The following is a 27,460-nucleotide window of genomic DNA, read 5'->3' on the forward strand; positions in this document are numbered from 1 at the left end:
GGATGTAGATTCCAGCTATACGCTGCACCCACTAGCTGTCTCAGTGACCGCAGAGCTTCCACATTTCGGTCAGGAGTCAATGTCATTGGCTCCGGACCCCGTGAACCAATCACAGTGATCACAGGACAGAATAAGAAACGAATGGCTCTGGTACTTAAGGGGCCAGAGCGGACAGGTCCTGAAAGGGTTAAGCACTGTTTATTCAAATGAATGGGCAGCTGTTGGTATGATTGTTTGCTGTCGTTCCCACAAAAACCATGCTTGGTGCAGTCTTCTCATTTAATTCTGGAATCTACGGTTCCGTGTCCCACTACGGGGGACAAAACGCAACATGCTTGCCAAAGACAGGAACTGATGCCAAATGCTTCTTGGTTTCCAGAGAAGCGTTTTGCATCAGCTAAATCCAATGTGCCTGAGCGCCCATCTGAAGCCACAGGACACGTGTGAGTCCCACGCCGTCCTCCCACAGTCTGCCATCAGCCCTGGTAACTTGCTTAGTCGCGTCCAGTCTGGGTCTTCTGCGCATGTGTGTACCTACTGCACATGCGCAGTAGACCCTGACTGATGTCTCTGAGCCAGTTACTGGGGCTGATTGCAGCTGAACAGCAGACCGCAGGAGGACGGCGAGGGACTCGCATGTTTATTGGGCGGGAGGAAGCCCCGAGTAAGTATCAAATCTTACTACAGCTTGATCTATGGTTTACTTTAAGTGGTTAGCACTCTAGCCTTGTGATCTAATTACTACAGTGTTTTTTAAAAGCATTTGATGTTTTTAACATGCTTTATAGATACAAATAGGCACTCTTGCTTAAATTAGCAGATTGTGGGGGAGGCAATTTTGATATGCTGAGGCTGTGAGTCAGTATTTTACTAAGTAGGTTTTTGAAGCTGAAAAGGCTACTTAGGAACAGACGATTTTCTCTTTTTAAAGCTTTTTAATACATAATTTGTCTTTCATTGAGAATGGTTAGATTTTTAAATCTTTCTTAAAACTCTGGCTAATTCTGTTGTTTTATTTTTTTCTCTGCATGTTAAAATGTTACAGGGATTACATCTGATGTTGTATTCATAAAACTCTTAATAAAAAATATTATTACAAAAAAAAATGTATGAATTAATTTAAAGACTGCATCCATGATAACTTAATAGCATGCCCCATGTTATGTGAATTGGCAGAATACACTTAGATGGAGGAGTGCTTCTCAAGGTTTGTTCACACTACACGTGTTGCATTGTGTTTTTACACATACCGTATATACTTGAATATAAACCGATAAGTTTAGCTCCTACAATTACCCCCAAAACAAAATCTTGGTTATTCTTGGGTCAGAGTACAGGAATTGGGTAAGGGGACCCAACATCTTTCCTCCATTCCTCATCGTGTTTACTAATAGCAGAGTAGTGGCAATGGAGGTGGTTCAAGAACATGCTCGCCTGATCCAGCACCAGATGACACTGAACCAGGTCTACCATCTGATCTGTACTCCAGTGGACGCAACCCACTCTCTTCCTCCTGGTCTTCCGTCACCTCACATACAAGTGACGTGTGGGAGATCAAGGCAAGCAGAGATAGTGCTGTGACCACTAGAAAATGGATTGGATTAGAGAGCTAGATGGGAGGGGTGGGGCATTAGACCACCAGGGAATCTATATGGCAGAGGTTTAGGGCCATTACACTGCCAGTGAAGCTATATTGGGAAAATAGGGGGCTGTTAGACCACCAGTAAAGCTATATGGGGGGTAGGGGGGCACTAGTCCACCAGGGAAGCTATATGGGGGATTGAGTGGACCACCAAACAAGAGATGCTATATGGGGATTTGGGGCACTAGACCACTAGGGAAGCTATATGATGGAGGGAGGAGGGGCACTAGCATGTTACCAGGTGCAACGGTTCCATTGCCATAAAGTGATGCATGCAGTGCATTACTGTATAACGCGCATGTAAACAGTTGCAGGGAAGTGTTGATGGTTAATCGCATCCGATTCCCTTTTGTTGTGCAATGCACAGCTATGGGAATTCAGATGCAATGTCCAAAAAAAATTCATCAGACGGTCTGAATTTCTCCCCACATGCGAATGCAGAAGTAGCCTATTGATTTCAATGGGCTGTGACATCGCATTTGAATTTGTGTGTGGGAAACGGTCACAAATGGCCACTCATAAGAAAAACCTGGAAAAAAGGGCTAAATGTCCATTGCCAAAGATACTGGTTGTTAATATGTACTGCATTCCTTCTAAACACAGAGCTGAAAATATAGTAAAAATATATATCAGTATATTAGGTCATGTTAAACATTTAGAGACTGCCATTTGCTACCAAAGTTTCTTGGAGAGACTGAAGAATTAATTCAGTTGAAGGGAACCATAACTCTAGAAAAAAAATGAGTTTCACTTACCTGGGGCATCTTCCAGCCCCCTGCAGCCATCCTGTGCCCTCGCAGTCACTCATGGCTCCTCCGGTCCCCCGCCGCCAGCTAGTCTCGTTTTTGCCGACTGGGAGTCGGCTGGCCGCCATGCGTACCTTTGCACACATTTAGGCCGGTGCAGGAAGCAATCTCTGACATTAGCAAGTACATTTTTATATGTAGCAGTTCAATGCGTACATTTTTACGCATTGAATCACAATTTACTTGTTAATGTCCAAAATAGCTTCCTGCACCAGCGGGAATGCGTGCAAAGGTACGCATGGCGGCCAGCCGACTCTGAGTCGGCAAAGACGAGACTAGCTGGCGGCTGGGGGACAGGAGGAGCCATGAGTGACTACGAGGGCACAGGATGCCTGCAGGGGGCTGGTAGGTGTCCCAGGTAAGTGAAACTCATTTTTTTTTTAAGTTAAAGTTCCCTTTAACCTGTATATTTGGTTCTCCATGTGTTGTAGAATGTTTCAATATGCAGTATTTGGTTTACAATATTCTTAAACGACAACTGAAGGGAGGTGCATGTGGAGGCTGTCATATTTATGTAATTTCAAACGATGCACATTGCCTGGCTGTCCTGCCGATCTATTTGGCTGCAGTAGTGTCTGAATAACACCAGAAACAAGCATGCATCTAATCTTATCAGATCTACCTGCTGCAAGCTTGTTCAAGGGCTGTGGTTAAAAGTATTAGAGCAGTGTTTCCCAACCTATGTGCCGCGACACATTGATGTGTCGCCGCTCTGCTGTCTTCCTCCCACGCTCTCTGCCTCTGCTCTGTGTAATTCGTGCAGGGCTACAAGAAAATGGCCGCCAATGTCCACAAACACGGACGACGACGGACATTTTGTTGTAGTCCTGCTCTAATTATACACAGAGTGCAGATAAAGCAGAGAGCGGGGCGCTGAAGAGACATCATCGCTGGAATTCACGGAGCTGGGTGAGTGAGCCGCCTGCTCATACTACCTGGGGGGGAACACCAAGCTCCTATGCTTGGCTACCTACACCTAACATCCTAAACTGGAGAGGCTTATGCTTAGCTAACCATACTTATGGCACCCTACAAACCTATACTGCGGACACCTATATACTTATACTGCAGGCACCCATATACTTATATTACAGGCACCTACATACCTATACTGCGAGCACCCATATACCTATAATGCAGGCACCTACATACCTTTACTGGGGACACCTATATACCTATATTACAGGCACCTACATACCTATACTGAAGGCACCTACATACCTTTACTGGGGACACCTATATACCTACCTATATTACAGGCACCTACATACCTATACTGCGGGCACCTATATACCAATACTGCAGGCACCTACATACCTTTACTGGGGACACCTATATACCTATATTACAGGCACCTACATACCTATACTGAAGGCACCTACATACCTTTACTGGGGACACCTATATACCTACCTATATTACAGGCACCTACATACCTATACTGCGGGCACCTATATACCAATACTGCAGGCACCTACATACCTTTACTGGGGACACCTATATACCTATATTACAGGCACCTACATACCTATACTGAGGACACCTACATACCTATACTGCTCGCACCTATATACCAATACTGCAGGCACCTACATACCTTTACTGGGGACACCTATATACCTATATTACAGGCACCTACATATCTATACTGAGGGTACCTACATACCTATACTGCGGGCACCTATATATCTATAATGCAGGCACCTACATACCTTTACTGGGGACACCTATCTATACTGCAGGCACCTACATACCTATACTGAGGGCACTTATAGACCTATATTGCAGGCACCTACACCTGACTCTCTATACTACTGGGGGCACCTATGCTGTGCTACCTATATTGAGGGTACCTACACCTGACTTCCTTTACTGGGGGCACCTGTACTTGGCTAACTAACTACTTATACTGAGTCTGAGGGCTTTTTTTTAAATGGGGGCTGGAGGGCAAACCTTGGCTAAAATGCGCAGTGTAAATTGTCGTTGCTGTGCGATCATTCTAAATCAGGCGGGGGGGGGGGATGTGTCACGGAGATCTGAGCATTTGGCGTCATGTGTCACGACTTCAAAAACGTTGGGAACCACTGTATTAGAGGATCAGCAGGATAGCCAGGCAACTGGTATTGCTTAAAAGGAAATACATATGGCAGCCTCCTTACCCCTCTCGGTTCAGATGTCCTTTAAGTATTAGGAAACTTGTTGTTAGATTAATGTTTGTAAATTTGTTGAGATTTTTTATATGCAGAAAGTAATCTGCTAAACTAAAATCTGCAATTAATTGGAATCAAGAATCTCAGTAAATTGGTTAGAAGGCTAAGCACATTAGTCTGAATTGTTTTCGAAGTGGCTTGTCTAATTATTGTGTCTCCAGCATTCATCCATTTCTGAGTCACTCCCATGCCCTGGATGAATGCCTGGAATATTACACCATTGTATGCTGCAATTGGTTATTCTGCTCATATGCAGATCTACTCTGGAAAGCCAAACTTTTAAAAAAATATTTAAGAACAGAGATGTATTATGCTGCGCGTTTATATCACACTTCCTCCTCAGATGGGTGTGGTCACTAGTTTCATCTCAGTCTACTTTTAACCTGTTTTATTTGTTTTAATCTCATCTCACTGCTGCACTGCTTCTCTTTCAGGCTTCCTGCTTATTTGGTAAGTGCCTTTCTTCAAAGTCACTCCTGCCGGCAAGAGCTGCACATCTTGAGATTTAACACCTCACGAATGCCAAACACCAAGGAGCCTGCACTGTTGTATAACTGAAGATACCTTGTTGTTGCCAATGACCCATCAAGAAACCCACCGAAGAAGAGCTAAAACCATATTGTAGTGTTCTCACCAGAATCTGACCAAGGGAAAAAGAATATTCCATTGAGGATAGCCATTACATCGGAGTAACTTTATGGAAAGTGGACATCAGCAAATCTTCTCCCACCTTGATGTTTTCTTTTGCTGAGGACTCAGATTATGTTGTCTTCTCAGCCCAAATTGTGTAAGTGGAGCAACATGATTGATGACTGACTCCGTGCTGATTAATTGGTTCTTCTCATGCTGCTTTGCGTGTTTTGGACTTTGTTCAGCAGTTTATCCTATATAGCAGCTATATTTTTATTTCACTAAGTTCTGCTGAGAGACTCTGGACTATAACTAACTTTCAGCTTGAGAGATAGCCATCAGACTTCAGCATGGCTTTGAATGTAGCCCCCGTAAGAGATACAAAGTGGCTGACGCTGGAAGTGTGCAGGCAGTTCCAGAGGGGGACTTGTTCAAGATCTGATGAGGAATGCAAATTTGCACATCCACCCAAAAGCTGTCAGGTTGAAAATGGACGTGTTATTGCCTGCTTTGATTCCCTAAAGGTAAGGCTGGGTTGCTGTAAACAGTCTGAGATTTGCATGTGTTCTATAAAGTAGATGGGTGTATATTATAACAAGCAACATTTACTGTCCTCGTTGAACTCAGAAAATTGTAACGTATAAAAAAAATGCATTTGAAAGTATCAATTTGTGGTTTTGGTGGCAACTGTAGCAATATTTAGGTTATGACACATTTCTTGCAATATAGATGTAGCATAAAACAAATTGTTACATATAAATTGCTGTTTGTTTGTGTATAGCAATAGACATGACGTGATTATTATTATTATTATGTAAAGATTTATTTAAACCATTTATCGAATGGGGATATGCATGCATGTCAAGCAAATGGATTAATATAATATAAAGCAGTATGTGTTTGACGTTATTGTGTTGCTGTTAATTTGAAGTTAAACATGCATTTGAATCTTTAATAGATAAAATGTAACCATATGCTTGCACATGCATCCATATGTTGTCTATTATGCTAGGACAGTTCATTGCTTCAGTCTTTATAAGCCACCCACAGATGAGATTTTTTCTCTCCCACAGAATGATAGGCCAAAGAGTTAGAACCGCATATGGATGTTCGGAGAAAAATCACTCATGCAGACTATTAACAGTTTTATACGGCTATTCAGCCTGACAGTACAAGTATATGGCTTTTCTTACAAATAAGTTTTATGTCAATCAGCCATTTCTCAAAGGCAGTATTTGATTTTTATGGATAATAACCTCCTGCACTTTCAAATATAATCATCCTCTCATTGGATTTTCCACTAATGCCATTTAATTGTAGAAGATGTGGTAGGCTTTGCATCACACTAAACATTCTGAAGCTTATTATAGGCCTGGACTGCTTGTGGTTTGATAGAAAAATACATTGCTAACAACTTTAGAGGCTGGAGGTTGTAGAGTACCGGTTTAGGGCCAGGCTGTATAAAATATATTAAATACATCATGTCTGGCCTGTGATGGCGCAGACTATCAGTCCTAAGCGCAGGTACAGAATTTGATTCAGTCATGCAGAAAATTACTATTTGTCCATCTACTTTGTCCTCTGTAAGAATTAAGATATCTTATCTTCAAGTTGTATGGTTTTAAATTGAACGGTTGTGTAGACTTCCATTGAAAAGTCATTGCAAACATTTAATTGCCTCCTCTTGTCTAAAGCCCAATCTACACGATACGATTCTTTGTGTAATTCGATTACGATTCTATTTACGATCCGATTAAATCCGACATGTCGATCGGGATTCAATTCGATTTGCCATTGCAACAATGGCAAATTGAATCGAATCCCGATCGGACATGTCGAATTTAATCAGATCATAAATAGAATCGTAATCGAATCGCACAAAGAATCATATCGTGTAGATGGGGCTTTAGTGTACGTTTTGGGTATAGTGGGTCTGGGACTCTGATTGAAGTACAGACACAACTCCCAAAAAGTAAAAGAAACAGCAATCACAGTATTTTGTTAGAGATGTTCTTTCTTTGCTAATGATAAAAGAAAAAACATTGCTTTTGATTATCAAATATTTGGAAGCTTTAATCCTGGTGCTCTTGAAGCTTATTATTGATGCAAGTTTCCCTAGGAGGGGCATGATTCTTACACAGCCAGAGTATTATTGCCAGCTCACACAATGCTACAGCCGGAGCTTATGTCTGAATAGTACAGATACGCTGTACCACTCCAGTACTCTGCTGCATTATAGGATGCATGCGTGCCAGTCTATGGGAACACATCCTTTGTCTAAAAAAAAGTTGGGGAAGTCAGGTTTGTGCATTGCAGAAAAGCAACAGACAAACTTAGACACATGGTGAAGACAGATATGTGTGATCGGGTCCATGCTTTCCATTGGGAAAACATGGGATCTGTTCTGCATGCCCATTGATCTGCATGTCTATTGATCTGCTGCCATCTGTTCTGGGAAGTGCTCTGACAGTGTGGACAGGCAGGACCTTGTGGTATTTTATCTTGTTAGATGAAGAATATGCTCACTCTGGATTTGAAGTCCATAAGCTTCTCTTGTGTCATTGGAATGTGTTGCATTTCATCCAATTCCAGTGAGCAAGAAACCTCTACAATTCTTCCATAAGGTAAAATCGAAATCTCTTTTTTGAAAGATCAATGGAAAAATAGCTAAAAGCATGGCAGCATGTAAGCTGACGCTTTTCCAACCCTAGTTGTAGCAGTCCTTAGTCGTGAGCTGCGACTGAGGACCTGATAGGGTCGGAAAAGTGTCAGCTTACATGCTGCCATGCTTTTTGCTATTTTTCCATTGATCTTTCAAAAAAGAAATGTCGATTTCAAAGTGTGGAGGTTTCTTGCTTACTGGAATTGTATGGCTACCCATACTCCAGCACCCTTCAATGAAGCACACAGCACTTTTAACATAGGTGAGATCGAGCTGTCATGTTCCATTCTTTCACATGTTCTCTGTACATCTCTTTTCATGTGATTTTAGTGCCTCCAAAAGCAGTTATTTATGTATGTTTTCTTTCAACAGACATAAAAGGGAGCCAGTTACCAATTCACATTGTAGTCATCTAAATCTCCACCCTAAAATTAATCAAATTGTGAAGATTTCTTTGACTGCTTTTTGCCATATTATTTAGTATTATGTATTTTTATTATTTAGTATTTATATAGTGCCTTCATCTTCCTCAGCATCGTACTGAGTATATTGTCTTGTTTAACTGTCCCTCAGAGGGGCTCACAATTTGTCACATTTATGTGTATTTATTGTGTACTGTATGGAGCGTAGTCTATGGCCAATACGCCAATACTTATCTGCATGTATTGTTATTATGCTTTTATAAAGCAGTGACACATTTTCCACAGTGTTTTAAAGTGAAGGGGAACCGCATTTTTTAAAAAAATGAAACAAATACTTACCTAAGGAGAGGGAAGGCTCTGGGTTGTATAGAGCCTTCCATCTCCTCTCTTGGTGCTCTCTATCCTGTGCTGGCTCCCCCCCCCCCCCCCCCCCGTTTCAATCCCCCGCCGAAAGGGTATTTGGAACTCTTCGGGAGCCGTGTCCTCCCAAAGACGTGCGGCTCCATACTGCACAGGCGTGAGCGTGCAAGAGAGCGTGCTTGCGCAGGCGCAGTACAGGGTCGCCCTTCTTCAGGAGCACTCGGGCTCCCTGAAGACTTCTGAAGCCTCCTTCGGCCGGGTAAAGCAGTATTTGACTAATTTAGTCAAATACCGCTACCGGGTGAGCCAGCACTGGAACGAGGGGACCAGGAGAGGAGCAGGAATGCTCTATAGGACCCAGAGCCTTCCCTCTCCTTGGGTAAGTATCTAATTTTTTTAAATGTGGTTCCCATTCACTTTAAAGATTGCACCTAATAACCCTTTTGAATTCTGTCATCTTCACCCATGGTGCAAAATGCAAGCAACAGGGGCTGATCTTACTTCTGGCACTGGCTCTGGTGCTCAGCAGTAACACCCTTACATTTTATTGTTGGGGTGCTTGGTTTGGGTGCCAGCACCCAGAAGATATTTTTGCTCCCAGTGCTTAGTTGGTGGAAGGTGTATCTTGGTTAGGGTTGTGGGTAAGTGTAGGTTAGAGAGAGGTTAGATTTAAATTTTAGGGTTGAAAAGTGCCAGCAAAAGGATGGGTGTAAGGATTAGAGTAAGGCATCAGAAAGAGGTAACATTGTGGGAAGAATAGGGTTAGGCACTATAGAGGGGTAAACACTGGGGGAAAAAATAGAGGTACGGTTAGGCAGGAGAAAAATATTTATAAATTAGGGGATTGTTTAGTACTAGGTGATTGTTTGTGGAGCAGCACCAGAAGAGCATTAATGGAAACCATGCCTCATAGCTGAAGCACCAGTCAGTGTATTTGTAATTGTATTCGATACGCTTTGCGCCCACACCCATTTTATGCAGCCTTAGGCAATATAAGCAAATTCTGCTCCCACCTTTCTGGCTTACAGCCTCTTCCCACTACTGAAATGCAAAGGTTCTTCCTGATCACCTCACTCGCTAAAATGACATGCTTTACATTTGTTGCCATTTTGTCTTGTTTTTAGGTGTTGTGAGACTGTGTCCAGAGTTGTTTAAATTAGTACTGAGCAATGAGCATGTGTGGACCATGGCTTCATTCTCACTAGGGTTATGCACAGGATCATGGTGATTGCACATTATATTGAAGTGCACAGCCTAACGCACAGAGGCGGCCGGGAAGTGGACCCCACAAGGACCAGCTCATGCCCAAAGGCGGCGGTCCTTGTAGGGGCATGGGCGGAGCGATCGCGTCATCCGTGACGCGATCCTCTGCCTCCGCCTGACGCCGCTCACCCGCCGCAACATCCCGCCGGCCATACGGAAGCGCCGGTGGGATGTTAACCCGACGATCGCCGCATACAAAGTGTATAATACACTTTGTAATGTTTACAAAGTGTATTATACAGGCTGCCTCCTGCCCTGGTGGTCCGAGGGACCACCAGGGCAGGCTGCAGCCACCCTAGTCTGCACCAAGCACACTGATTTCCCCCCCCCCCCTGCCCCCTGATCGCCCACAGCACCCCTCAGACCCACCCCTGCCCACCCCCCAGACCCCTGTTTGCACCCAATCACCCCCCTAATCACCCATCAATCACTCCCTGTCACTATCTGTCAACGCTATTTTTTTTTATCCCCCCCCCCTGCCCCCTCCTGATCACCCCCCACCCCTCAGATTCTCCCCAGACCCCCCCCCCCATGTACTGTATGCATCTATCCCCCCTGATCACCTGTCAATCACCCATCAATTACCCCCTGTCACTGCCACCCATCAATCAGCCCCTAACCTTCCCCTTGTGGGCAATCTGATCACCCACCCACACCATTAGATCGCCCGCAGATCCGACATCAGATCACAGACCAAACGCAGTGTTTACATCTATTCTCTCCTCTAAACACCCACTAATTACCCATCAATCACCCATCAATCACCCCCTATTACCACCTGTCACTGTTACCCATCAGATCAGACCCTAATCTGCCCCTTGCGGGCACCCAATCACCCGCCTACACGCTCAGATTGCCCTCAGACTCCCCCTTATCAATTCGCCAGGGCATTATTTACATCTGTCCTTCCCTGTAATAACCCACTGATCACCTGTCAATCACCCATCAATCACCCCCTGTCACTGCCACCCATCAATCACCCCCTGTCACTGCCACCCATCAATCAGCCCCTAACCTGCCCCTTGCGGGCAATCTGATCACCCACCCACACCAATAGATCGCCCGCAGATCCGACATCAGATCACCACCCAAGCGCAGTGTTTACATCTATTCTCTCCTCTAAACACCCACTAATTACCCATCAATCACCCCCTATCACCACCTGTCACTGTTACCCATCAGATCAGACCCTAATCTGCCCCTTGCGGGCACCCAATCACCCGCCTACACGCTCAGATTGCCCTCAGACCCCCCCTTATCAATTCGCCAGTGCAATATTTACATTTCTTCTTCCCTGTAATAACCCACTGATTACCTGTCAATCACCTGTCAATCACCTATCAATCACCCATCAATCACCCCCTGTCACTGCCACCCTTCAATCACCCCCTGTCACTGCCACCCATCAATCAGCCCCTAACCTGCCCCTAGCGGGCAATCTGATCACCCACCCACACCAATAGATCGCCCGCAGATCCGACGTCCGATCACCTCCCAAGTGCAGTGTTTACATCTGTTCTCTACCCTAAACACCCACTAATTACCCATCAATCACCCCCTGTCACTGCTACCTATCAGATTAGACCCCTATCTGCCCCTAGGGCACTCAATCACCCGCCCACACCCTTAGAACGCCCTCAGACCCCAGCCCTGATCACCTCGCCAGTGCATTGCTTGCATCTATTCCCCCCTCTAATCACACCTTGAGACACCCATCAATCACCTCCTGTCACCCCCTAGCACACCTACCCATCAGATCAGGCCCTAATTTTCCCCGTGTGGGCTCCTGATCACTCGGCCAAACCCTCAGATCCCCCTCAGACCCCCTTTCGATCACCTCCCCAGTGCATTGATTGCATCTATTTTCCCCTCTAACCACCCCCTGAGACACCCTCAATCACCTCCTGTCACCCCCCTAGCACTCCTATCCATCAGATCAGGCCCAATACAACCTGTCATCTAAAAGGCCACCCTGCTTATGACTGGTTCCACAAAATTCGCCCCCTCATAGACCACCTGTCATCAAAATTTGCAGATGCTTATACCCCTGAACAGTCATTTTGAGACATTTGGTTTCCAGACTACTCACGGTTTTAGGCCCGTAAAATGCCAGGGCGGTATAGGAACCCCACAAGTGACCCCATTTTAGAAAAAAGACACCCCAAGGTATTCTGTTAGGTGTATGACGAGTTCGTAGAATTTATTTTTTGTCAAAAGTTAGCGGAAATTGATTTTTATTGGTTTTTTTTTCACAAAGTGTAATTTTCACTAACTTGTGACAAAAAATAAAATCTTCTATGAACTCACCATACACCTAATGGAATACCTTGGGGTGTCTTCTTTCTAAAATGGGGTCACTTGTGGGATTCCTATACTGCCCTGGCATTTTAGGGGCCCTAAACCGTGAGGAGTAGCCTAGAAAACAAATGCCTCAAAATGACCTGTGAATAGGACGTTGGGCCCCTTAGCGCACCTAGGCTGCAAAAAAGTGTCACACATGTGGTACCGCCGTACTCAGGAAAAGTAGTATAATGTGTTTTGGGGTGTATTTTTACACATACCCATGCTGGGTGGGAGAAATCTCTCTGTAAATGGACAATTGTGTGTAAAAAATATTAAACAATTGTCATTTACAGAGGTATTTCTCCCACCCAGCATGGGTATGTGTAAAAATACACACCAAAACACATTATACTACTTCTCCTGAGTACGGCGGTACCACATGTGTGGCACTTTTTTACACCCTAAGTACGCTAAGGGGCCCAAAATCCAATGAGTACCTTTAGGATTTCACAGGTCGTTTTGCGACATTTGGTTTCAAGACTACTCCTCACGGTTTAGGGCCCCTAAAATGCCAGGGCAGTATAGGAACCCCACAAATGACCCCATTCTAGAAAGAAGACACCCAAAGGTATTCCGTTAGGAGTATGGTGAATTCATAGAAGATTTTATTTTTTGTCACAAGTTAGCGGAAAATGACACTTTGTGAAAAAAAACAATTAAAATCAATTTCCGCTAACTTGTGACAAAAAAATAAAAACTTCTATGAACTCACCATACTCCTAACGGAATACCTTGGGGTGTCTTCTTTCTAAAATGAGGTCATTAGTGGGGTTCCCATACTGCCCTGGTATTTTAGGGGCCCTAAACCGTGAGGAGTAGTCTTGAAACAAAAATGACCTGTGAAATCCTAAAGGTACTCATTGGACTTTGGGCCCCTTAGCGCAGTTAGGGTGCAAAAAAGTGCCACACATGTGGTATCGCCGTACTCGGGAGAAGTAGTATAATGTGTTTTGGGGTGTATTTTTACACATACCCATGCTGGGTGGGAGAAATACCTCTGTAAATGACAATCTTTTGATTTTTTTTACACACAATTGTCCATTTACAGAGTTATTTCTCCCACCCAGCATGGGTATGTGTAAAAATACACCCCAAAACACATTGTACTACTTCTCCCGAGTACGGCGATACCACATGTGTGGCACTTTTTTGCACCCTAACTGCGCTAAGGGGCCCAAAGTCCAATGAGTACCTTTAGGATTTCACAGGTCATTTTGAGAAATTTCGTTTCAAGACTACTCCTCACGGTTTAGGGCCCCTAAAATACCAGGACAGTATAGGAACCCCACAAATGACTCCATTTTAGAAAGAAGACACCCCAAGGTATTCTGTTAGTAGTACGGTGAGTTCATAGAAGATTTTATTTTTTGTCACAAGTTAGCGGAAATTGATTTTTATTGGTTTTTTTCACAAAGTGTCATTTTCCGCTAACTTGTGACAAAAAATAAAATCTTCTATGAACTCGCCATACTCCTAACGGAATACCTTGGGGTGTCTTCCTTCTAAAATGGGGTCATTTGTGGGGTTCCTATACTGTCCTGGCATTTTAGGGGCCCTAAACCGTGAGGAGTAGTCTTGAAACGAAATTTCTCAAAATGACCTTTGAAATCCTAAAGGTACTCATTGGACTTTGGGCCCCTTAGCGCAGTTAGGGTGCAAAAAAGTGCCACACATGTGGTATCGCCGTACTCAGGAGAAGTAGTATAATGTGTTTTGGGGTTTATTTTTACACATACCCATGCTGGGTGGGAGAAATCTCTCTGTAAATGGACAATTGTGTGTAAAAAAAATCAAACAATTGTCATTTACAGAGATATTTCTCCCACCCAGCATGGGTATGTGTAAAAATACACCCCAAAACACATTATACTACTTCTCCTGAGTACGGCAATACCACATGTGTGGCACTTTTTTGCAGCCTAACTGCGCTAAGGGGCCCAAAGTCCAATGAGCACCTTTAGGCTTTACAGGGGTGCTTACAATTTAGCACCCCCCAAAATGTCAGGACAGTAAACACACCCCACAAATGACCCCATTTTGGAAAGTAGACACTTCAAGGTATTCAGAGAGGAGCATAGTGAGTCCGTGGCAGGTTTCATTTTTTTTTGTTGCAAGTTAGAAGAAATGGAAACTTTTATTTATTTATTTTTTTGTCACAAAGTGTCATTTTCCGCTTACTTGTGACAAAAAATAATATCTTCTATGAACTCACTATGCCTCTCAGTGAATACTTTGGGATGTCTTCTTTCCAAAATGGGGTCATTTGGGGGGTATTTATAATATCCTGGAATTCTAGCCCCTCATGAAACATAACAGGTGGTCAGAAAAGGCAGAGATGCTGGAAAATGGGAAAATTCACTTTTTGCACCATAGTTTGTAAACGCTATAACTTTTACCCAAACCAATAAATATAGGCTAAATGGGTTTTTTTTAATCAAAAACATGTTTGTCCACATTTTTCACGCTGCATGTATACAGAAATTTTACTTTATTTGAAAAATGTCAGCACAGAAAGTTAAAAAAATAATTTTTTTGCCAAAATTCATGTCTTTTTTGATGAATATAATAAAAAGTAAAAATCGCATCAGCAATCAAATAGCACCAAAAGAAAGCTTTATTAGTGAGAAGAAAAGGAGCCAAAATTCATTTAGGTGGTAGGTTGTATGAGCGAGCAATAAACCGTGAAAGCTGCAGTGGTCTGAATGGAAAAAAAGTGGCCGGTCCTTAAGGGGGGTAAAGCCCTAGGTCCTCAAGTGGTTAATGTTTGTTGCAGTACAGTTTCTATTTAGTTTTGTATCAGACATGTGCATCACCCCTTACAATATCTATGGTAGTGCCCAGAGGCGGATTCAATACTGTGGACACTCAGAACAGGAGATTTTATATCAAGAAATTAAAGATGGTGAATTAAAGGATTATAGAATGACTAGTGACTTAGCCCGTTCAAAAACGGGCTAGGTCTGTCACTAATACCGATGTGCGCGCCCATTGAGCACGCAGCCGCGCCACCAACGCGCCCGCCCCACGCACGCCCGCCCCCTTCTGGATCCATCCTTTTCCGGCTCTCCGCAGTGTCTCTGCGTCTTTCCCTGCACATGCGCAGTGCAAAAAAGCACTGACACAGTGACGGACGCAGGGACATTAGAGTTTTATTATATAGGGTGTAAATGCATAAACAATCAGGGCTGTGGAGTCAGAGCAATTTTGGGGGTATCGGTAATTTAAAAAACTGAGGAGTTGGAGTTGGATGATTTTTTTAACTCATTCCATAGCCCTGCCAAGTCTGTGGAGTCGGAGTTGAGGAGTAGGAGTCTAAGCAATTTTGGGCAGGGCTGTGGAGTAGTTACAAAAATCATCCAACTCTGACTCCTCAGTTTATGAAACCACCGACTCCAGGTACCTAAAATTGCTCCAACTCCTCGCCTCCAATTCCTAAATCTAATTTTTACAAAGGCTATGGATTTGGTAATCCGATTCCTCAATTTATGAAATTACTGATTCCAACTACAGGTACCCTGATGCTGTACACATTCAACAGATCAGTATCTGCAAAAGATCTGTTCCTGCAAAAGATCCGTTCCTACAAAATGCAGATCCTCATACACACCTTGTTTAACAGACATTCATCGTCAGATCAGACAATTATCTGCCGATCTGAAGATCCATCCTGGTGGATCTGATCTGCAGATGAATGTCTGTTAAACAAGGTGTGTATGAGGATCTGCAGATATCATAGACTATGAATGCATTTTGCAGGAACGGATCTTTTGCCGGAACAGATCTTTTGCAGATACTGATCTGTTGAATGTCTACAGCATCTTTGTGTGCAGCATCTTGCAAAGGTTTTTATCTGATGGGGAGTTCAGCTCAATAGAATAGACTGTGTAGAGTATGGCTCTCATACTACATGGAATGGGGTAAAACTGGTCTGTGATCTTGCCTTTTCCAAAGACTTTTATCTCAAGTGTGTGTGTAGCCTTAGTGATGACCCTACACAATGAATTTGTGAATGCTAAAGTGGAACTCCGTGTTGATAACGCATGTCATTCGTGATACCTCGACATGAGGTTATGGAAATTGCCACGGATGGGGACAACAATAAAACCTTTTAAAGAGGTGGTAAGCCCTTACTACACTACTTCCAACTACAGTATTTGCTTTTCTGGCACTTTAGCTCTATGTTGGACATAGGGGAGTTGGAAGTTTAGTGACTTGTGGCATATAGTGCTTGTGTTCTACACACAATAACTGGTAGGGGTTTGCAATTCAATGTTTATGGTAGCGGGTGCATAGGGAGCTGTTGATATTCTTAGGTTTGCATACTAATTCATTTATTTTTATTCACTCATGAATTACAAAACGTTTTCACAGTTTTTTATACCGCTACTTCAACATTTACCCTTTCTATCAATCACACACACTGTAATACAAGATAAGTAATCATTTTGAATGTATTTCTTCACTACTCTTAATGGACGAATGTTTCATTTTTCAAGTCACAGTTGTGCCCAAGGGTGTACACTTTTGCTATTGGTAACATTCGTTTCTTAAATTAGCTACGAAAAATTGAATTAATATTTAAAACTGCACACCATGCAATCTAATTGTACAATCAATCACCAATTTTACCACTTTCATGTAGTATAAGAGACTGATAAATATTTCCAGTCACAGTTAATCTATTACTGTTATACTACATGGATGTTGGTAAGATTCTATAAAAATTGTACAGTCAGATTGTATAGTGTGTGGCCACCTTTAATGTATAGTATAGCAGCTCTTCTGGTGCTGCTAACTATAGTTTGCGTTATCCGCCCAGTCTTGTGAGCTGATGGGCAGGCACCGCCCATCTCATGTAATGTAAAGACTTGCAGTGAATGTCATTGGACTTGTAGAGGGAAGAAATGCTGTAATTAAACTAATTGCCATTTTATGCTAAGGGAAAAAAGCAAATGTTCTGACCAATTATATGTTTAAGCTGATTCTACGTTGTACATTTTTACAAATGTGCATTTAAGCAAAAACACATTTCATGCAGGTGTGTGGCTGGTTGTGGCCGACTAGGAATTACAATAACTGTATTTTAAAAACCTGCAATGTAGAAACAAAGAGTCCAGGAGCACCCAAAGGCGCAAGTGGTAAGGTGTGCCCAGGTCCTCACCCCTGTACCAAGGGGTCACCAACACTTGTAATCCTCCAAAGGACTTGCACCACACGTTCAGTATTAAAGCTTAGTTACTTTTATTAAAGCATGAACAAAGTGACGACAACGACAGCCTGCCGTTTCGGCCTCATTGGCCTTTCTCAAGTTGCCAAACAGTCAGTATCTTTGTCGTCTCTTTGTTCATGCTTTAACTGAATGGGGACCGACGTAGTTTGAATCTACGTCCAGCAGGTGGTGCTGCCACTCTGACTCGACCTAGATTCAACGTCCACGAAAACTAAGCATCCCACTGCGATCGTGCGCACCTGAGAGGGGAAATTAAGCTGTCATATGACAGCTGACGTTTCCCCTCAGTGACCAGGAGCCATCGCATATGGCTCCTGGTCATGTGATCACTACGATCACCAGCTGATCGTAGTGATCACTGTTTAGTGATGCGGCAGTAGGGGAGGAAAGAAGATGATCCACTTACCTTCCTGCCGTTCCTCCGATGATCGTCGCTCCCCTCCACTCTGGCCGGCATCCCTGCTCGCTTTGACATCAGTGCCGGGTCCCAGCTTGATGACATCATCAAGCCGCTACCCGGAACTGAGCAGCAGTATGAGTGGTGATCCCGGCGAGAGTGTAGGGGTCCACAGCGGCTCACCGCTGGAGCCTGGGAGGTGAGTAAAAGCTGCCTGCAGTACGGTGGATACATGGGCACACTGGGGACACCATGCCAACCTAGCCCTAAGAGTGGTGCCCCCCCCCCGGCATGTAAAATAGCCTGGTCTTTAAGGGGGGTTAGGCAGCCGGTCCTGAAATGGTTAATAAAAATTACTGAGCTTTAATACTGAGCGTGTGGTGCTGGTCCTTTGGATGATTACAAAAACCTGCAATGGAAATATTAATCTAAAAGATTTGTAGAGGACTTTTTCTGCGACTAAACAGACAAGATACAAAATGTAGTGATTAGAGAAACGCATAGACAGACTAAAGTAACAGCTGACAAGATCAGTGGCAGAAGAATTACTGTATATGCTTAGGATGCTTCACTGGGAACTAGACGGGCAAAATAAATCAGTGGGAAAGCTGAGTTCAAATAACACCAGTTGGATTTGGTAAACATTTTGCCAAATAGTCATCATCAGTGATGAGCGAAAATGCCAATATTCTTTTTGCCTTAATTTTCACAAATGTAATGTTAAATTTGACTTTCAAGTGAAAACCATTTGGTAATAAGTTTTGTTTTCACATATTTCTGCGCTAAAAAATAAACGATTTCTCTGTAAAAATAAGGATTTTCACTACTTTCTGCATTGAAAACAAAAATGTGTTTCCTTTGACCATATTGCAAACATACAATGTATTTTCACAAATATCTTCTCAAAATAAAAAGGAAAAAGCATTTTCAATGCGAAAATGACTTTGGCGAAAATTTGCAAGCAACACTGATTATCATTGTTGTTAAAGGACATCTGAGGTGAAATTAAACTGATGAGATAAATATAAATAAAAGGACCTTTTTAGATATCACAGTTTTATTTTATATTTGAATCTACTTTTTTAAATTTTTACTACTTCATGGTCTCTGCTCAATGACGCATGCATTGAATTATGCCAGAGCTACTATATATGAACTAATGACCCTTTCTATCTCTTTCCTGCTCTCATAAGCAATTTACTGCCAGGAAAGTGTTTTATAGCTGTAATGTATCAGTGAGGGTTACGGTATAGTCCCACCTGGTCCCGACCCAGACAAACTCATTTGCATACCTAATGTTTATCTATTTCAGGCAGAGAAAGAAAAAAAGGAACACAGCCTAGTCAATTGTGTGCTAGGCACTGTATATACACACGTCTATCTCATCATGTCACATGTCACCTCGGATATCCTTTAAAGAGGCACTGTAACAACATATAGTAGAACGCAGTAAAGTATTCAGAAAAAACACTTTTACTGTAAATTTACTGGTTTCAGGATCAGAAACACTTCCTATTGTTGTATATTGGTTTGTAGCCCCACCCTACCAGCGATGTAACGCCTAGGCAGAGTAACTAAGCACCCTTCTTTCCTCAGTGCACTCTGAGAGATCAGGGGCCATATGAAATTCATGTTTTCTCCTGAGATTTCTCCTAAGTGATATTTTCAAACTTGTCAATAAAATGCCTTTTAAACCACCAGCAAGCAAGAAAGTATTTCAAATAGTTTTGATTGTACTTTTACGCATACTTTTTGTTGTTTTTTTCAATTGATGAAAAGTTATTTTGAATAGAAGATAGAAAATTATCTCCTAGGAGAAACTTCAGGAAAAAAGGTGAATTGAATAAGGATACAGCCTCAGATCACACAACACCCAACCATTCCTCGGGGATGCAGGCGGCCAGCAGTAAAGATGTCATCAACTGTGATACATTTCAGAAAGTAAATCAGGCAGAGGAAATATTTTACATGGGGAAAACACTGAGAAATCATTTATAAATACCGTATTTTATTGGACCATAAGACGCTCCGGACCATAAGACGCACCTAGGTTTAAAGGACAAAAACCAGGGAAAAAAAATAATATACTAAACCTGGTGCGTCCATGGTGCAGGGGCATCTTAAGCATCTTCTCCCCCCCAATTAATATGTCCCTGTGTCCCCCTTATAACTTTTGTGCCTCCCTTGTGTCCTTATATGAGTCCCTTGTGTCCTTTCTTGAGTCCTGTGTGTAGTGGCATCAAACACTGAAATGGTACACACACATTCCCTTTCCCTGTAAATACAGCACCTGTCCTCTTAGCACGACACACCCCTATCCCCTCAGCACATGACACCCCTGTTCCCACAGCATATGACATCTCTGTCCATCCCAACACATAACACCCTGCCCCCCCAGCACATGACACACATGTCCCTTGGCACCTCCAGCACACAACACCATGTCCTCCCAGCACATGGTACCCCTGTCCCTCTAGCTCATGACAACCCTGTCCTCCATCATGACACCCTACCCCCCCCCCACACACACACAGCGAACAACACCCCTGCCCTGTATGTCCCTCATCCCCTCACCCCATGATATGCCTCCCCAGTGCATGAGACTCTGCCCCCCAAACAGCACATGACACCCCTGTCCTGTGTCTGTCCCTGGTCCCCTCACCATGTGATGCGGCCCTCTCCCTACACATGACACTCCTCCCCTGTCCCCCCAGCACGTCATTGTCCTGTCATCAAGTGCAAACCTATGGCCGCTGGGGTAACCTTCAGGAGTGAGGGAAAGATTGTACCTGGGAGCTGGAAGGAGGGAGAAGCCATCCGGATCCCCACAGCTGCAGCGATCACAGCCCATACTGAAGCACAGCCCGCACCGATTGGGAGAAAGTTGCAGAGTATCCCAGCGCATCCCAGCGGACCTACAGGCGGTAGCATAGCACATAACGGGCCACATTGCAGTGATGAGTAGCGATGAACCTTCATTGTCTTCTGTCCTGTGTCCACCGCCAGCTGCCTCGTGTCCTGGTGCGTCCCCCGTCAGCTGTCCCGTGTCCTGGTGCGTCCCCTCTTCTGTCCTGTGTCCGCCGTCCCCTCCGCTTTCCCCGCGTGGGTCGCTAGGCAACTGGTCAGGCTGTAGCTTACCACATAACGGGGCCACAATGCAGCGATGAGTAGCGGTGAACCTTCATAGGGAAGCCGCTCGGGGGTCCGTGCACGCAAGCCAAAGTCTCTCTGCCTTCACTTCCGCGTTAGTGACGTACGCGGAAGTGAAGGCAGAGAGGCTTCGGCTTGCGTGCACAGACCCCCGAGCGGCTTCCCTATGAAGGTTCACCGCTACTCATCGCTGCATTGTGTCCCCGTTATGTGGTAAGCTACAGCCTGACCAGTTGCCTAGCGACCCACGCGGGGAAAGCGGAGGGGACGGCGGACACAGGACAGAAGAGGGGACGCACCAGGACACGGGACAGCTGACGGGGGACGCACCAGGACACGAGGCAGGGCGGACACAGGACAGAAGACAGGGGTCACCTGAACACACATGGACTCACACAGCAGATGGGGCAAATGGGAAAGAAGACGGGGACATAGGGCGGAGACTTAGAATGGGGCAGACACGCAGCCAAAATTGTTGCATTCGGACCATAAGACGCAGTGAATTTTTCCCCCCATCTTGGGGGGAGAAAAAGTGCGTCTTATGGTCCTAAAAATACGGTAATTATTGTACAAAAAAAAAAATAAGCAATTTTATTAATAATGTTATCACTACAGTTCCTCTTAGGTTCCTTTAGGCAATCTTACGGTTCCTTTAGGACCACTATCACAAAAAATTTAAAATGTAAAATACATGAAAACACATAAATAAAAAGGACATGTCTCTCAGAGTAAAATGTGCTGTAAATTACTGTTCTCCTATGTTGCTGTCACATACAGTAGGTAGTAGAAATCTGACAGAACCGACAAGTTTTGGAATAGCCCATCTCCTTATGTGGAATTCTAAGGGCCCGTTTCCACTTGCGCGGCGCGATTTTGACGGGAAAATCGCGGCAATGAATCCGCATGCGGTTGCGGTTTCGTTGCCATTTCTATGCAGATTTTCACGCGGAATCGCTCACGGTTTGTGTAACGTGATTTTAACCACGGCATGGCAAGCATTGACATGGGTTTTAAAGCGGAAACGCACGTGGAAACGCCGGGAATGCTTGCGTTTTTCCTATTTAGTTACATTACTGACAAATCGCGTGTGGGTGTGCGGCGTGCGAATTCTGATGGGTCTGCCGTGCAGATTTTTTCTGCACGACAAACCGCACAGAATCCCGCACAAGTGGAAACAGTCCCATCACCTTGTGTTGTCTATGCAAATCTGCATGCAGGAAACGCATGCAGATTCGCTCTAGTGGAAACGGGCCCTAAGGGTTTTCTTTATTTTCAAAAGCACTTAGTCAATGGCAGTTGCCCAGTCCATCTGCCAGAATAGTGTGCAAACTGGTTTGGTAAACTGCCAGAATAGTGTGCAAACTGGTTGGGTAGACAGTGTGCATCTTTGTATCTTTGTATAGATCCTCTCCAGGAACTGCTATTGTAAAGTATAAATTAAATGGTGAGAATCCCCCAAAAGGAGATGGACTAGTCAAAACCCTGTAAATTCTGTCAGATTTCTACTGCCTACTGTAAGTTACAGCATCATAGGAGAAAAGTAGTTTGTAGTGCATTTTACTCTTGAACAAGCACGCTTTTTATTTGTATGTATTTACATGTATTTAAAATTTTACATTTTTTTGCAATAGTGGTCGTTTAAACAATAGATGATAAAATAAGAAAAAGTGTGTTCTGCCACCCAGAATTGTCATTCATTCATAAATGTATGGGCAGTCTGTAAAAATGGCACCCTATTTTGCGCCTCCATAATAATTCTACAAATACATTTTGTTACTGTAAATGTTCCTGGCCTTGTGCCTAAAGCATTTTCTACTGTGCTCCCTGCTGTAACTGCATGTTATCTGTCAGCCAGCCACTCATGGCCGGTGCTTGCACACATCATCTCTATTCCCTGTATCTGTCTTCCCCTGGGCTGCCTGCTCGCGTAGCTGGATACTTGCAAACAGCAAAGAGTTTGCATTTCTCAAGGTTCTTTAAAGAGAAACTGTAACCAAGAATTGAAGTTCATCCCAATCAGTAGCTGATACCCGCTTTTACATGAGACCTCTATTCCTTTTCACAAACAGATCATCAGGGGGCTCTGTATGGCTAATATTGTGGTGAAACCCCTCCCACAGGAAACTGTGAGGACCATGGTCCTGACAGTTTCCCGTCTGTGAACCTCGTTGCATTGTGGGAAATAGCTGTTTTCAGTTGTTTCCAACTCCAATAAAAGAAAGCAGCAGATACTTCCAGTGACATCACCTGCCAGCAGTAAAAATGTCACCATATGGTAAATGTCAGAATGTATATCAGGGAAAGGAAATATTTTACAATGGGCAAACACTGACTAAATCATTTATACTGTACATAATTATTGTAAAAATGAAGCACTTTTTTTATTACATTATTTTCACTGGAGTTCCTCTTTAATAGGCTGTATTAAGAGAGGTGCATGGCCCAGTAAAACAGCATATGTCATGACTGACTTGCGTTTTCAGCACGGAGTTCCCCTTTAGCATTCCCAAAGACTTGCATGACAATAGGAGAGTCCAACACAAACAAGAGACTTAAATAAAATTAGGTGAGTCACCAACAAATGGGGTCACCAAACAGTTAACTTAGCGAAGAAAATTCTTTACATCCCCCACCAGATGTCAGATTAATTGAACATGTCCTGTTTATGTGTGCTTAAAGGAATCGTCAGGCAAAAAAAAATGAGTTTCACTTACCTGGGGCTTCTACCAGCCCCATGCAGCCATAAGGTGTGCCCTCGTAGTCACTCACTGCTGCTCCCGTCCCCGACAACAACTAGTTTAGTTTTTGCCGACCTCGGGGTCGGCGGGCCGCATTGCGAATATTTGTATGCATTCCCGCTGGTGCAGGAACATTAACACATTTTTTAGCATTAGCGGTGCCCCCGAATACTAAACTGTGTCGCTGTGGGGTACCAGAGGATTTGTATGTCACGGAGTGGGCACAGGGCGGCTGCAGGGGGCCGGCAGAAGCCCCAGGTAAGCTAATCTGAAATTTTTGCATTGACTTTAGGTTTCCTTTAAAGGGAACTCGAGCCGAAGCTCGGGTTCAAAAAGAGTTATTTACCTAAACAGAGGGAAGCCTCGGGTTCTATTGAGACTTCCCTACGTGTTCCGATGTCCCTCCATTAATCAGCCCTCTACATCAAGGCTGCGCTCCTCCGCTGTTACTTGCACGGCCATGAGTAGCCACACAAATATAGCTGCGCATGCGCAGTAGCACAAAGCCATTGGTACACGAGCGGCTCTGGCGTACTGTGCATGCGGGGCGGGCTGGCACAGCTAATGCGTGGCCGGGCTGATTGGAGAGGAGACACGCAGTTTTGATATGATTGGCAATAATACCTTGTCACCAATCTTCGGGGGGCAGGCACCATTAGCGGGGGAGGGTGAAGGGGTAGCATCAGAGCACTGAGGGAAGCCTCAATAGGATCCTGAGGCTTCCCACTCTTTAGGTAAATATCTCATTTTGTACCTGAGCTTCAGCTTGGGTACACTTTAAGAAAAATGCTGCAGGCCCAATTTAACCTCTTCTAATCCTATGTCATACTATGTCTGACGTTGGTATTCTCCACTATAGGTTTGGCACAGCTTCAGCCCTTTTGGATCACAGTGTTGATGCCTCTTTACCTCCCCCCCCCCCTTCAGACCCAGTAGACCAACTGCTACCTTACCAGATGGACATTGACCTTATAAGTGATGTATGAGATTTGCTTAGTACAGGAGTCTGGGAGGATCAGTTCCCCAGTCAATTGTTCTCCAAGTTGACCCAGTATTTAGTCATAGAATACTTCATTTTAACATAGGCCTCAATTTACTAAACTTTATCGAACACTTTATCGAAAGTTTGATAATTTACCTCATGAGTAAAATTTAATTTTGAATTCAGTAAGGTGTTATAGATTTATAGAATGTTTTATAAATAAAATGTTCATTAAATCTATAACACCTTAGTGAATTCAAAATTAGATTTTACTCATGAGGTAAATTATCAAGCATTTGATAAAGTGTTTGATAAAGCTCAGAGGATCAACACACACCATACAATCTTGGTTGTTCAATCTTACCACTTTCATGTAGTATAAGAGCTTATCCAATCAATCATTCAAGGTATTTTCAATCTAATGGACCTTATACTACATAGATTTGGTAAATCTGTACAACCAAGATTGTATGGTGTGTGTTGAGCTTCAGTGAATTGAGGCCATAGTGTAGGGAGAAGCTGAGAAGCACTGAATTTTTACTGTGAGCTGTGCTTGAAGAGGAATGCAGATTTCACAGATGCAAATAACCCTAATAACTGCGTTTTCTGAATGCATTAATTTGCACAAGGCAGAATAGACTGCTTTTAGATGTGACACATTTCTAACATTCCAATAATGTATGCCTGCCAATGTAAAACTTTACTGAAAATAAGGGAACAAGCAGGCTTTATCATAGCAGGACTGTATACTCTATAGGCAGAATTCTAGATTTTAATTAGGAGCGTGCAGTTCTCGTTAGGTGTGAAGTAAAATAATTAGAACAATGACATACTTAAAGCTGATTAAAATAGCTTCCGATTATGGGATAATTAACCTTTAAGAAGACAATATTCCTATTCACAAATGATCCCCTCTGAATTGGTACTTGTTTGAAGTTTAATAGAGGATTTATGGTTATTTTACATGGATTGTACTCTTAACTTGTGCATCTGTTTAGCAAGATTTAACAAGAATGTTTCTAGTCACAATTCTGCAGATTTCAAATTCAGTAAGCAAGCGTGTTTGCTAGTACTAAATATAGACACTTTGCATTGCTGTAGGGCTGTGTGACACAAAAGCTGCTTTGTAGCTGAGACTTGTAGCAGGCTACAGTACAGCTCCATACAGATACAAGCTGTTGCTAGCTCAGTGTCGTTATTAGGCTCTACATTATAATTGCAGCTGGATATCTGAAGTTGCTACAAGTTTGTCCCCTTCACATCTGACAAAATCAATATTAGAATAAAATGTGACCCCTTGGGATGATTTTTTTCTAGCGGATCGAGTTAGCATTATATGTCAGCCAAGGGTGAATGTGCTTTCTCTATTCATCATCAGATTGGCGCCACATTGCCACACGCTTGCCAGAAACCCAACTGATGCATATGACTAGCTTTACATTTAAAATTATATATATAAAAAGAAAAAATAACAGTTCCTGAACCCCCTTTGTAGAAAGATCCCTATGCACCACTGTAGACAAATTTAGCTTAAAGGGAATGTCCAAGCAAAATAAAAAAATGAGTTTCACTTACCTGGGGCTTCTACCAGCCCCATGCAGCCATCCTGTGCCCTCGTAGTCACTCACTGCTGCTCCAGTCCCCTGCTGGCAGCTTGCCAACCTCGGAGGTCGGCGGGACGCATTGCGTACATTTTTACGCATTCCCGCTAGTGCAGGAACATTAACGCATACATTTTTACGCATTACTGGTTCAATGCGTAAAAATTTACGCATTGAACCAGTAACGCGTAAAAATGTATGTGTTAATGTTCCTGCAGTACCTGGAATGCGTAAAAATGTACGCAATGCGTCCCGCCGACCTCCGAGGTTGGCAAGCTGCCAGCGGGGGACTGGAGCAGCAGTGAGTGACTAGGAGGGCGCAGGATGGCTGCATGGGGCTGGTAGAAGCCCCAGGTAAGTGAAACTCATTTTTTTATTTTGCTTGGACATTCCCTTTAAAGCTATAGCAATTGTGTGTCAGCTCCTCCTGAGACGGTAGGACTGTTGTGTACTTTAATATGAAAAGGAAGGCATAGGCAGAGAAGTATAGAGATCCTAGAAATCGTTACAGCCTAGCATTCTAGCTCGCACGCAAGCACTACAAGCTTACCCTCTAAGACAGTAGTCCTCAAACTAAGGCCTGCGGGCAGAATGCGGCCCTCTGAGGCTTTTTTACCAGCCCCCCACACACAAAATGTATCACTTATAGATGTGGTCTGCTGCATCTTTAAATGCACAATTACTAGGAATTCCCAATGATATTGTCTGATTGCCATCTGGAGTCGGGAAGGAATTTTTTCCCTTTTCGGGCTAATTGGACCATGCCTTGTAAGGGTTTTTCTCCTTCCTCTGGCTCAACAGGGATATGTGAGGAAGCAGGCTGGTGTTATACTTTGTTCTCTGGTTGAACTCGATGGACGTATGTCTTTTTTCAACCCAAGTAACTATGTGATTGGAGTGGTGGCCTGCATATAGAATAGCAGTTCTGGCACCAACCTTCCACATGGAAGCCAGAAAGCAGTCATTTGCTGGCTTCTGGGTTGTGCTGCAAGCTTTTGCAGGCCATTGGGTGACATTATGGCCC

At 43.6% G+C, this 27,460-nt stretch overlaps 1 protein-coding gene across 15 annotated transcripts in view; it reads left to right on the forward strand.

Moving 5' to 3' along the window:
* The window catches only part of MBNL2 (muscleblind like splicing regulator 2), a 236,623-nt gene that overhangs the window by 132,425 nt on the left and 76,738 nt on the right, over positions 1 to 27,460 (forward strand). For all 15 annotated transcript variants that reach the window (XM_068267935.1, XM_068267934.1, XM_068267943.1 and 12 more), the window contains one exon: positions 5,093 to 5,812. In XM_068267935.1, coding sequence (XP_068124036.1) covers positions 5,639 to 5,812 — 174 coding nt within the window. In that variant the 5' untranslated portion in view covers positions 5,093 to 5,638. The remainder of the gene's footprint in view (positions 1 to 5,092; positions 5,813 to 27,460) is intronic.

The sequence above is a fragment of the Hyperolius riggenbachi genome, chromosome 2 (genome assembly GCF_040937935.1).
Source record: "Hyperolius riggenbachi isolate aHypRig1 chromosome 2, aHypRig1.pri, whole genome shotgun sequence".
NCBI lineage: Eukaryota > Metazoa > Chordata > Amphibia > Anura > Hyperoliidae > Hyperolius > Hyperolius riggenbachi.